The sequence below is a fragment of the Lactuca virosa genome, chromosome 9 (assembly GCF_052849685.1).
Source record: "Lactuca virosa cultivar CGN04683 chromosome 9, Lactuca_virosa_CGN04683_v6, whole genome shotgun sequence".
In the NCBI taxonomy this organism is placed as follows: Eukaryota; Viridiplantae; Streptophyta; class Magnoliopsida; order Asterales; family Asteraceae; genus Lactuca; species Lactuca virosa.
The window spans coordinates 246192796-246205225 of NC_136434.1; the positions used below are offsets into that span (position 1 = coordinate 246192796).

The 12430-nt window shown below is 33.4% G+C and overlaps 1 protein-coding gene across 7 annotated transcripts; it reads right to left on the reverse strand.

Annotated features, from left to right (window-relative positions):
• Positions 1 to 3591: 3591 nt before the first annotated feature.
• LOC145136391 (uncharacterized) lies at positions 3592 to 10235 on the reverse strand. Of its 7 annotated transcripts, XR_013720435.1 has the most exons (5): positions 10026 to 10235; positions 9851 to 9946; positions 8040 to 9203; positions 4559 to 4768; positions 3592 to 3936 (listed from the first exon to the last, which is right to left on the reverse strand). XR_013720435.1 is itself a non-coding variant. In XM_079070509.1 (4 exons), the coding sequence occupies exons 1-3, from the start codon at positions 10098 to 10100 to the stop codon at positions 6471 to 6473; spliced, it is 1461 nt and encodes a 486-aa protein (XP_078926635.1). In that variant the 5' UTR covers positions 10101 to 10235; the 3' UTR covers positions 4684 to 4768; positions 6464 to 6470. The 7 variants fall into 7 exon arrangements, 5 of the variants coding, with proteins under 5 accessions (XP_078926633.1, XP_078926632.1, XP_078926635.1 ...); XR_013720433.1 differs by having other exon boundaries at positions 9851 to 10235; XM_079070509.1 differs by lacking the exon at positions 3592 to 3936 and adding an exon at positions 6464 to 6517 and having other exon boundaries at positions 4684 to 4768; positions 9851 to 10235.
• Between the last annotated feature and the right edge of the window lie 2195 nt (positions 10236 to 12430).

Genomic DNA, 12430 nt, shown 5'->3' on the forward strand with positions numbered 1-12430 from the left:
TAGTAGTCCGCTGAGGACTTTTGGAGTTCAGCAGTCATTGTAGCGAGCATGATGCAATGGACCTTTGTTGTGTCCCTTTCATGAGTTTCGTACACAGCAATTTCCTCGGGAGTAGCAGTGTTTGCATTAACCTCCTTCAGCTCCTTGTCGAGAACATATTGTTTGTCCTCGTAGTGGGTGACCATGCGAATGTTGCGGATCCAATCATTAAAATTGGTTCTATCAAAGATCACTCTCTCACACAAGTTCATGAGTGAGAATGAGTCAGAAGGGGTCGAGCCAGAAGCGTTGTTATTTGGAGTAGTCATCTTAAAAATGAACAAAGTTTAGATTAGATAATAATCCCCAATTAAACACCCAAATGACAAATTAGGGCTAGGACCCAACACAATTATTTACAATTCAGAAGAGGGATGCCGTAATCTAATTGCAAATAATTTGACGGTAGGTAAATGACGATTTACCAATTTCCACCATGAAAAACGAAAAAGATTTTAAGTTTTAAATGAATTGAAATTCCTAGATTCTTTTGAGATTCATTGAACTTTTCAATGACATGTTTAAATCTCGATTATGCCCTTCAAGTTTGTGACTGGGATACCGAGGATCACAAACAATGTGTGAATAACCATGCAAATGTATTTGGTACTCTCGATTCATTTATCACCTAATCAATGTGCCGGTTAGCCACACACGCTCCATTAATCTATGAAAAACATCGAGCCACCCTGTGCCACCTTTGCTAGTCCCAAATTAGTGTGTCGGTTAACCACACACACTCCACTAACGACTTGGCAAAGTGCAAAGTGCAATTTCATGGAATAGCATACATTTTCACATTTTTTTCCTAAAGTAACTAAGATTGGGAATTTATAAAAACATTTAATTACTTTATATAATCATTATACTTATTAATGAGGAATTAATTTGTCATATCCTACTCGTTCGGCTAACAACCATCCACCAATCAATAAAGCGGTGGATGAGAGTGGACACCCATTAAACCACCATTTTATAGACAGTAACCTTATACGCCCTTATAGACCGGCTTCGTTTAAAAGGTCTACTAACGGTAAGACTGACTCGTCTTTAAATATATATATATATATATATATATATATATATATATATATACAATTATTAATCTTTTAATAGTATAATAGTATAAGGGTTGAATTTTAAACTTTTAAAACTCTAGGGTTTAGAATTTAAATATTACAAAATTAAATCTTTTTAATTAAAATTTAAATTCCAAAAATTGAGGGCAAATTTTGAAACTTTCAAAATATCTTTTAGATCAAATTTGAAAAATAATTAAATATCATATAATTAATATTTATCACATAATATGACCTAATCTATTTTCAAGACATGATAATTCAAATCAAAAATACAAATAATTAATTTTTTATCATATAAAACAAGTGATTATCTTAAATAATACAATTATTCTTTAATTTGATTAGGATATCAATTACAATTACAGAAAAATTTGATTTTAATTTGAAAAATAATTTATGGTAATTATCCAAATCAAATTAGGGCAAAAAATTTTGAAATTCTGCAACAGAGCCGCACTCACGTCGTGACAAGCCCTGTGTCACGTCGTGAGTCGAGACAGAAACCAAAAATCGAAGTTTTCCAGCTTTGAAGATTTAACTTTGCATCAAATACCATAGATGAACAGCCAAGGCTCTGATACCACTGATGCGTTTTGAGCAAAACAACAATCCTATGGTGCACAGGCAAACCCTAAAGCTTTGGATCTAGTTTTTCTAATTGTACATGCAATAATCATCCAAAGCTTGTAAACCCTAATCTAGCATACATAAAATCGAAAATCATAACAAAAAACAAAGTTAGAATGTTACCTTTCAATTGTAGCTTGATCTTCAACCTTTGAGAGCTTTGGTATCACAAGTGTAATACTTCTAATAGATCACAAACACCAAGAAGCAAGTTGGAGAATATGAGTGAGAGAGGGGGGGGGGGGGAGGATACTAAAATCGGCTCTAAGATCCTTAGGGTTCCAGTGGCCGAAAATTAGATGCCCAAGGGGTCTTTATATAGCTGAGGAATTAGGGTTTCAGTCAAATACCTAATCTGGTTGCTTAGGCCCTATGCAGCCCATAGGATCCTTCCAGAACACTAGCCTTGGACGAAATCCTTATGGGTTATCCATAAGATTTCGTCCACCCATTAACTTAGGGATCCTCAACCTATTTTGCAATTATCTAATAATTACAATATCAGTCCCATTATTTTAATTAATCTCTTTTGACCACAAAATTAATTCTAAATTAAATTTTGACCAATATTAATCAAATAATGTGATTTCTCTTTTAATATATTATTCACATAATATATTAATAAATCATAATTAACCTCCTTCTCCATAATTCATCCAGTCAAGTTGCTTTGGTGAAGACAACCTAAAAGGATCATGCTACTATCGGGTCAAGTACATACCAAATATAGTTATGGCTTAGATACCAAATCCAACAGAAGGCTCATATATGCATGTTGTTATCTATATTGGTTGTGTGTGGTAATTTAGGAGAACTCACTAAGTTTTGGCTTACAGTTTTAGTTTTATATTTCAGGTACTTCAGATGATCGGGGAAAGCAAATGGGTGACCGTACACATCCTTTGGTGATATATTTTGGAGATGTTATGATACATTGATTTTGGAACATTTGTACTTGATCTTGGGTTCTTATGACTTGGGTTCGATTGAAAACAATGATTTCTTTAGTTAAAAATGAAAAAATTTATTATGATTTTTGATTTTGGAACATTTGTACTTGATCTTGGGTTCTTATGACTTGGGTTCGATTGAAAACAATGATTTCTCTTTAGTTAAAAATGAAAAAATTTATTATGATTTTTGATTTTGGAACATTTGTACTTGATCTTGGGTTCTTATGACTTGGGTTCGATTGAAAACAATGATTTCTCTTTAGTTAAAAATGAAAAAAATTATTATGATTTTGGGATGTTACAGAACCTGAACAACTTAAGGTGGTTCCGAGGCGGTTCCAGTTCCGATAGCGGGAACCTGTTCCGCTGCTCACCTCTAGGAAAGAAGGTGTGCTCGATCAGTTGGAATTCTGGCAGTTCGTGTTTACTACTCTGTATGGATCAACCATTAAGATTGTCTTAATTCACACTCATAACACTTATGGTTGAATGTTGTTGATTTGATTAGTTCTAAATAGATCTATTGCTTTTGAGATTGAAAATTTTAAAATACGTTGTTGCTTTTGTTGCTTTTTTAATATATTATTGTTTTGAACGTCAATCCCCAATATCAACTGTACGACCACTTTTACCACATCTATAATACGTCAAATGTTGTTTTATACTCCGGCATTTATGTCTAGTCTGACCCAATAATCCAAATAGTATCAACAAGAAACATTACTACACCAAACACTTTTTTTTTTAAATAATTACAATGTGGACACCAAGGAATGCTCACATGTGACTCTTTCCTTTACCGGTACAATAACTTTTAAGAAAACTTTTAAGAAGATGAAACAATTTTATCACACATATTCACTTTGATATATTTGATCTCTTGGATGAACTTGTGAAGCGTGTTAATACTTAATAAGATATAAGATGAGAACAATAGTCAAGAGGCAATCCCCAACATCAACTGTACGGCCACTTTAACCACATCTAAAATACATTAATGTTGTTCTATCGGGCATTTACGTCTTTTCTAACCCAATTCTCCAAATAGTAACAACAAGAAACATTACTACACCAAACAATTTTTTGTTAGAATTACAATGTGGACACCAAGGAATGTTCACATGTGACTCTTTCCTTTACCATCACAATAACTTTTTAGAAGATGAAACAGTTTTATCACACATTCGCTTTGATATATTTGGTCTTTTGGATGAACTTGTGAAGCATGTTAATACCTAATAGATATAAGATGAGAATGATCGTCAGGAGGCAATCCCGTCAAGAAAGCAATTAGATTCGGTAGTTTTCTCAAGGATAAGACCGGAGGGTATGAGTGGGGAGTTTCCCTCACTTTTTGTGGGCCGCACCACCTTTTCCCCTCACTTTCCTTTCCTTCACCAATGCTTCAAAATTCAATATTTTCTTTATTAAACACGAAATGAACTCTCCTATGTTATGCAATAATGTACCCTAGAGAGACCCGTAGATTCCTTCTATAATCACCCAGTGTATATAAGTTATATAAGATTTAAGTTAAATACACCGTCGAATATAATGGATCTGCCCTAGGTCCACAACCAAACAAGGGACAGGAAGTAAGGCGGACCCATCAATTCCAAGTCGATTTCGACTAAATTCTTATATATAATGGGTTGGAAACTTCCCTCACTATTTTTTTATTTATTTTTTTAAAATATATTTCCTATAAATATTATACTCATTTTGTAGGGAATTAAAAACCATGAGTTTTGATATATTTTTTTTTTATAATTTTTAGTAGGTATATAATTTAATAAGTATTAAAAAAAAGTTGGCCAATAAGAATAGGAGAGAGAGTGAGGGAATAGGATCCCTCACCACTTTTTTCTCAGTCAAGGGATGATGTTCAGCTGAGAGGGAAAGTTTCCCTCATCCATACCGTCCAGCCTAAGAGATACCACGACTAGCATATTCTTTGTGAACAAATATACTTGCTTCTTTACGTACATATAACCCATTCACATGCTTGAAAATTTTCCAATACCAGATAGGTATCTGGATATATAAGGGTTGGTTTATTTGAGCCATCTAAGCCAACACAAAAAAATTAGAATATATATTGAGTAAGAGCGTTGATGATAGATACATTGGAGAAGAAGTCTCAACCACCGGGAAATAGGCAGGTTTTCAACTTTTCCCAAAATAACATGTCCACCAAAAAATATTGTCAGTTGCATCTATGATACGTGGTCACAAAAGAGATACTATAAGATACAACAAAGTATTAACAACTAAAAATAACAACATTCTTTTATTTATTTGTTCATTAAAACATCCTACTTCACTTTCTTTCAATTGTATCATTTTTTAAAATTATCCATTTATAGAAATGTTATCCACCTAAAAAGCAATTTCATTGTTATAATTTGATGAATTTAGAGTACAATGTCATAGTAATATTGATTGAAAGTACGTGCTATAATTACAGAAATTTTAAGATACATGTGAACTACCATGCTACTTAAAGAAGCCATGTAACAACAGATTCAAACATAGCTTTATTTACTTTTATTATAACATCATTTTTTATTTCTATAATCCATTAAATTATAGCAATGTCATCTAATACAAAATAATTCTTATGGTTATAAATTGGTAGATTTTTTAAAATACAATGTCCTAATAAAAAAAATACAATGTCCTGATAAAAAAAGATTATGAAAATACATTGTACAAAGTTATACTTGGTATATTTTTCAATGTACAATGCACTGGATAGATTTTAAGATATATGGGAATTACAAGCTAGTAAAAGAAGCCATGTGACAACAGATGTATAGGAAAATGGTTAAATGCTAGAAATAGCAAGGTACTTTCATTCATATGTTTATCATAGCATCATACTTACATTTTTTCTATTTAAACAATTTTGTTTTAGACAAATTCACACAAATAAAGAAATGTCATTCATATACAAAATAAATTTTCATAATATTATGGGTAAAAAATTTAAAGTAAAATGTGCCACTTCTAACAAAAATATTGAAAATACAATGTTATTATTCAGTAAAATTTGAAGATACATGAAAACTACCATGCAGAGTGACAGTGAGAGATAAGCTGATAGATAATGGGTTAAATGAAAGAAATAACAAATTACTTTTTTTTGTTTATTACATAATACTATTAAAATTTTGCTATTATAATATTTATTTTGAAAACTCCATCAAATCATAACAATGTCATCCAAATACAAAAATATTTTCATTGTTATAATTAGATAGATTTTTCAAAATATAACATCTTAATAAATAGAAACTTTGATAAATCAACACTATGATTGGATACATTTTTCAAAGCACAATGTCTTAATAGAAAGAAAAAGAAAAAAATGAAAGCACAATATTAAAATATACTTTCTCAATTCAAAGGAGAGTGTCAATCAACTAAAAAAATGCAAAAATAGAGAAATGAAGCATAAGATAACTGCAGATTTTTGTTCAATAAATTTAAAATGTACAACCATGGTAAGCCAAACAGTTCAAACTAGAGATTAGAACATCTTTTTGAAAACTTCAACTCAAGGCAAGGCAAGTCTTGTATGAGGAAAACCCTAGAAATACAAAAGAAAATCAAAGGATATGAAAGGTAACCAGAAAACTTGTCACAGCATAGAAATCTAAATCCCGGTATAAAAAGAAAAAACCTCACTAACTAGACTTGGCATGATTATTTTTGAAAAAAATTTAAGTCAAATTTAAAGGCATCTACAAGTAGTCTTACTTAAGTCTCAGAAGGGAGGGCTAGATAATCCATCTTCATGACTTACATGGACAGCTGCACACCGAAAGAAAAATACGTCGATGACAAAACATCTAGTGAGTCATGAGCTTTTTATAGACGACTGAAATCAAATATAAAATATGCCCATGTGTAAACTATTCAACAAAAAATATGAGGGAGGATACACATAACAGAATCAGATGTGTAAGGAAAGTCAAATAATTGATGACATCTTAGACACACTAATGAGTAATGAGTTAGTAAATCATGTGATAGATGCTGAAGAGCAATCCACATTGGTTGGTAAGGCAACAACCACCTAATGTTTAGAACAGAGACAGGTCCATAGATTACTTCCCAGACCCATACACGAAATGTATTCTCTCACTCATTCCTTTCTTTGCATCAATGTTACTTACATATGCAGACAAAAAAATAAATAAATAAATAACTTTTCTCATGGCTTTGGTTTGGTGATTCCTATAAAAGTTTTGCATCCTTTCCAGTAGACAAACACAAACACAAACACAAACACGGATCTATCTTTTTCCGAAACAGAATTTCACCCACACCCAACCAATCCATTCGATTCCAAAAAGAAAATAATGTCAATTATAGCTAAACTGTAGAGGTAATAACCAACTATGAAACTTGTTCAAAATAGATCGCCCGTCATTTACCCAACTTCTTTTTACAAATTTGCCCCAAGTTTAGTTTTTGTTACAAATTTGGTCCCAACCACTTTTTACATCTTTAAAATTCATGTTTTATAAGTTTTATAAGTTTGCTTCTAACAACTTTTTTACAGAATTTGTAAAAAACATGCACTAATTCGTTTTTACATGCTTTATACTAGTTTTCATTTTTACAGATTTTTTAAGATTGTAGAAAACAAAACTGTAAAATAAAAAAAAAATAAAAAACAATATTTTAGAAGTTCTTTTTTGTGAACTTTTGAAAAATAAATCTGTAAGACAACAATTTTTTTAAGTCGTTCTTTTACCAAAAAAATAAAAATAAAAAATTGATTCGTAAGGAAAAAAAAAAAAAAAAAAAACTGTAATAAGCATGTAAAAAAAATATGAAAACCAATTTTGCAGGTTTTTACTAATTTATTTAAAAGAGTAGTAAAAAACAAGTTTGTAAAATGAACTTGTCAAACAATGTACAAAACAAATTACTAATTCGTTAAAAACAAATATATATATATATATATATATATATATATATATATATACAGAGAGAGAGGGAGAGAGAATAAATTTGGAAGAAAAAAAAAAGTTTGCAACCAAATTCATAACAAAAATTAAAACTTGGGGCAAAATTGTGAAAAAAAAAATGGATTTATGAGAGGTAAGAGGTAAACCTGCTATAGCAGGTCACAATGACCTATATCTTGAACAACTTTGTTTGTAGGTTACCTCCAAACAACTTTCATAGTTGGTAAACTCTACATATATTAACATGCAAAAAGTTGCTTTGCAGTTACATATGAAATAGTTGGTTGGCTATAAATGACTAAACACAACCGATATAAATGACAAAATTTCACCCTGATCAAACAATTAATGCATACCTGAGGAGACGACATTGACATCAGGAATCACCACCACCGCTTCTGCGGTAGTCATGTTTAATACTTGTATCTGCGGTTCGGATTGTAATTCGGTTTTCTTAGCTAAAGCAATTGAAGTTGAACCATCATCTTCTTTAATTGGACTCGTGTCAGCTTTCTTACTACTTTCACCATTCTGTTTATTCTTTGGACACTCACCAGCTTTGTGACCAAGTTGACCACATCCAAAACATGTTACCTGTTGACCTTCATTCGGGCAATTGGATCTTTTATGACCCAAATTCCCACAGAGGTAACATCGTGAAGCATCACTCGCTTCTTTTTTTATGGGGGACACTTTTTTCTTATTAGCTTTCTTAGGTGCAACATATTTCTTTGGACACGTGTCAGATTTGTGACCACCTTCACCACATCTGAAACACGTAATTTCTTTATTCGGGCAGTCAGTGCTTATATGACCCAACTGTCCACATCGGAAACATCGTGGGCACTGACACTCACCCGAATGATATTTGTTACAACTTAGACACAGAGGAATCCCTCCCTTCTTAGGATTCTTTCCTTTGTTATTATTATTATTATTACTATTACTATTACTATTATTATTATTATTATTAGTGACGCGATTTTTTTTAAATGAGGCTCCAGGCGAACCTTCAAATTTTCGTTTCTCACCCGGGTTTGAAGATAAACGGGTTTTTTCTTCCATATAATTGGCCTCTTGGATGGCCCTTTGAAGATGAGAAAGATAGTTAGGAGGCATTGCCATATTTGCAAATTGCTGGGGATGTGGATGTGGATACATGTGGTTGTCAAAGGGTTGATGCATATGAGTTGACTCGGGAGCTGGAGTATGTAGTGAGTTAGAAGGTGGAGTGTGGTTGTAGGTGGTATCAGGTGTGGGTGATTCACCGGTAGTTATTGGTGGACCTCCGGCCAAAAGACTGGTCCATAGCCATACACTTTTAGCAGCAGCAAGGAGGGATATGGAAGCTTTCTGAGGTTGAGCTAAAAGAATGTTGTATTTCCTCATTCTTAATTGATGTAATGCATTTGAGAAATCCCGGTCACCAGAAATTAACAGATAATTGCATGGGGCAGGGTTATCTACTGCCCAAAATAACATGTCTACCAATATTTTCTTGTCACTTGCATCTTTCACACCTGATCATTAAAAAGAAGAGTATAAATTATAATTCAATCCATTATCTACTGTTATAAGGCATGATGAGGTTTAATAACTGTTATAAGGTATCATCCAACTTCACCTCAAAATTATCCAAATAAAACTGTTTAGCAAATCATTTTAATAAAGAAAGAAACCATAGACAAGATAAGAAGATGCCAAGAAGGTGAATAGTAGATGGGTGACGATAAATATAAACAGTTAAATTTTTAAAACAAACCATAACTGCATTTTTTTTTCATCACCAATCAAATAAAAGCACAAGAACTTTCAAAATTTTACTTTTCCAGAGATCAAATCTTGATTTAAAAATATATAATCAATATTAGGGCTAATAAACTCAATCCACCATAATCCGTTCATCCAACAATTGAACTAAGAAATGACTAATAACCAAATCTTCTTGAAAGCTCTCAAATATAAATAAACTAAAAGAACAGTCGAATTGAGTATGTATGAATTTGAATAAACATATTTCTGTATACGTCGTGTTAGGGTTTCGATTTTCACCACAATCTGAATTCAAAGCAAGATACACACAAAACTCGTTTCCAGTTGAACATCAAATTAAACTCAGTTTTTATATAATTAAGCGTGTAAGTGTAGGTTTGATAAGGGTATATACCGGCGGGCACGTGATTCAAAGAGATGCCGGTACTGTTGAGGCCTTGCTGCACAGACGCAGGGATCCGATTGGTGTCGCCGTAAGCGGAAATCGACACTGGCCCACAGTAGTTCATATTAGCCAAAGCAGAACTTATATTCTGAGCGATCGAATGAGGTTCACAGCCTTTAGGTACCTGGCAGTTCTCTATGTCCCACCAGACAGATATCTTCGCCTTCGCGTACTGCTGTTCGGCTGCTCCTCCAGCCATCGTTGCAACACCGTTACTTCCACCAAATCCGCTCGTATACTCGCCGGAACCTTTAGATGGAAAAACGATCGCAGCCGGCCGTTTTTTCTTTATGTGTGTGTGAAGTTTGGATAACCGGATGAGAGAGAGAGAGAGAGACAGAGACAGAGACAGAGAGGCGGCCCATCTTAAAAACCATGGATACCCTCGGAGTAAATTACAATTTTGGTCCCGTTGGTTTTCCATTAGTGCAAGTTTGGTACAAGTTTTGAAAAAAAAATGTAACTAGTCCGTATGGTTCCATTTTCCTATTCAGGTGCTTCGGTCTAACAATGTAGAGAGATTCCATTGATTAGTGTCCATATAAAATAACTTATTTATCTTTTTTATTTTTTTATTTTTTTACTGTAACAATTAAAAAACAAAAAATAAAGGGAAGCTGAGTAATCTAACCATTTTTTTGATTGTTTTTCTTTTTAAAAAACCTCCTTTTTTTTTTGGCAAAATGACCACTTGGGTCGGAGTGGGTTGTTTCAGACCCGATTTCAAATTCGGTTAAGCGGATAGTAATTTCGACCTGGTAATTTGGTTCTCATAAAATACAATTTAACCTGTTTCGGACTACACTTCGACATCTCTTGTTTCAGACTAAACTTCAATATCCCATTCTGGACACCTCTACAACTGAAAATGTATTCTGCTAGCAGTGAAGAACTGTAGTTTTTATTTGTAAGTTTCAAATTTGTTTCTAATTAAATGCATTTATTTTTATTATACATTAAAAAAATGTTTAGTTTACGTAATTATATAGGTATTATAGGGTTTTTTATGAACTTTAATCTTGTTAAGGCAATTATAGGATTACATAGACATAAATATATACTACATGATACATCGTAATCAAAAACCCTATTTTTTGCTAGTCCGGAACGTGCTCGGAATCCGAAAGTCAAGTCTGGAACACAGTGAACTGGGTCCGGAATTTTGGTCTGAAAGTTATGGTCCGAAATACCGTACCCGATTTTCGGATTCCGGAACATACATACAAAATCCTAATTCTGGAATACAATAAAAAAAACCCTAATTCCGGAATACAATAAAAAACCCTAATTCCACTCCGGAACATACATACAAAAATCTCTAACTAATAATTCTTTTGATTGTAGCACGATAGAACATACACATCAGTTGTTACTACAACCTGCAGACCTGAACTTGGGCGCAAAATCATGGCGTGCTTACAAAACCAACCAGTTTATGCGACGATGTTTAGGCAATCATGTTTTGGTGATTACGTGCACATGCTGACGGGTGTCGAATGTCACCATTTACTATGTCACTATCTAATGTGCAAGGAAGCTACTACTTTTGATCCAGTTGACCTAGAATAGCTTCTATTTTCGGTTAGGGACTATCGGGTTTTAGGGATGTCAAAAACCCCCGCGGGACCCCGTTCCCATGGGACCCCCGTTTATTTTCGGGACCGGGGTCGGGAGTGAGTATTTCCGTCCCGTACTCCCGTGGGGGCCCCGTTTATATATATATATATATATATATATATATATATATATATATATATATATATATATATATATATATATATATATATATATATATATACAAATGGGAATCTATTTTTAATTTTAGGGCTTCACCGCTTCAGCTTTATTTGGTCTTCCCAAATCACGATCGATTGACGACTAGCTTCGACCGGAGATTGACGAGAATACGACCGACTCCGACTGCAACTTCTCCAACTCCCACCTAAGACGCGACCGCATTTGACGTTTCCCGTCACCGCCGATGATGCCCTTTAGCCTGCCGACACCCTTTCACCGGTCTTCAGCCTTCACGTCGATGAATCAGAATCAGCTTTATTCGGTCTTCAGCATGTGACTTCACATCCCGGTAAGTGGTAATGTACCCTTAATTTCCTTCTTTCCTTCTCTGATACAATTGAGACTTGAAAATTTGATTTATGGATTGTTTGATAATTGATACTTTGATTTACCCTCGACTGTTGGCTCACGAATTCTGTTTCTCACCTCTGATTTCTGTGTAACACTGTAACTTAAGGTTTGTTGTTGCGTATTTCATGGTTTGTTGTTGTGTATTTTATGGTTTGGTGTTGTGTTGTATTCTATATCTCAGTTTGTTCACTATGATAGTTGAAAATCTTAATATGTTTAACTTATGGTCAAGTTACGGTTTGTTGTTGTGTTTTCTCACTGTAATTTTGATTATGAGGCTCTCTTGGTTTATTGGTTGAAGGATGATTAGGTTTTATAGTGGTTAGACTACAATTGATATACGCATGTTTCTTTTTCTAATATTGTCACTGTGTTTTCTCA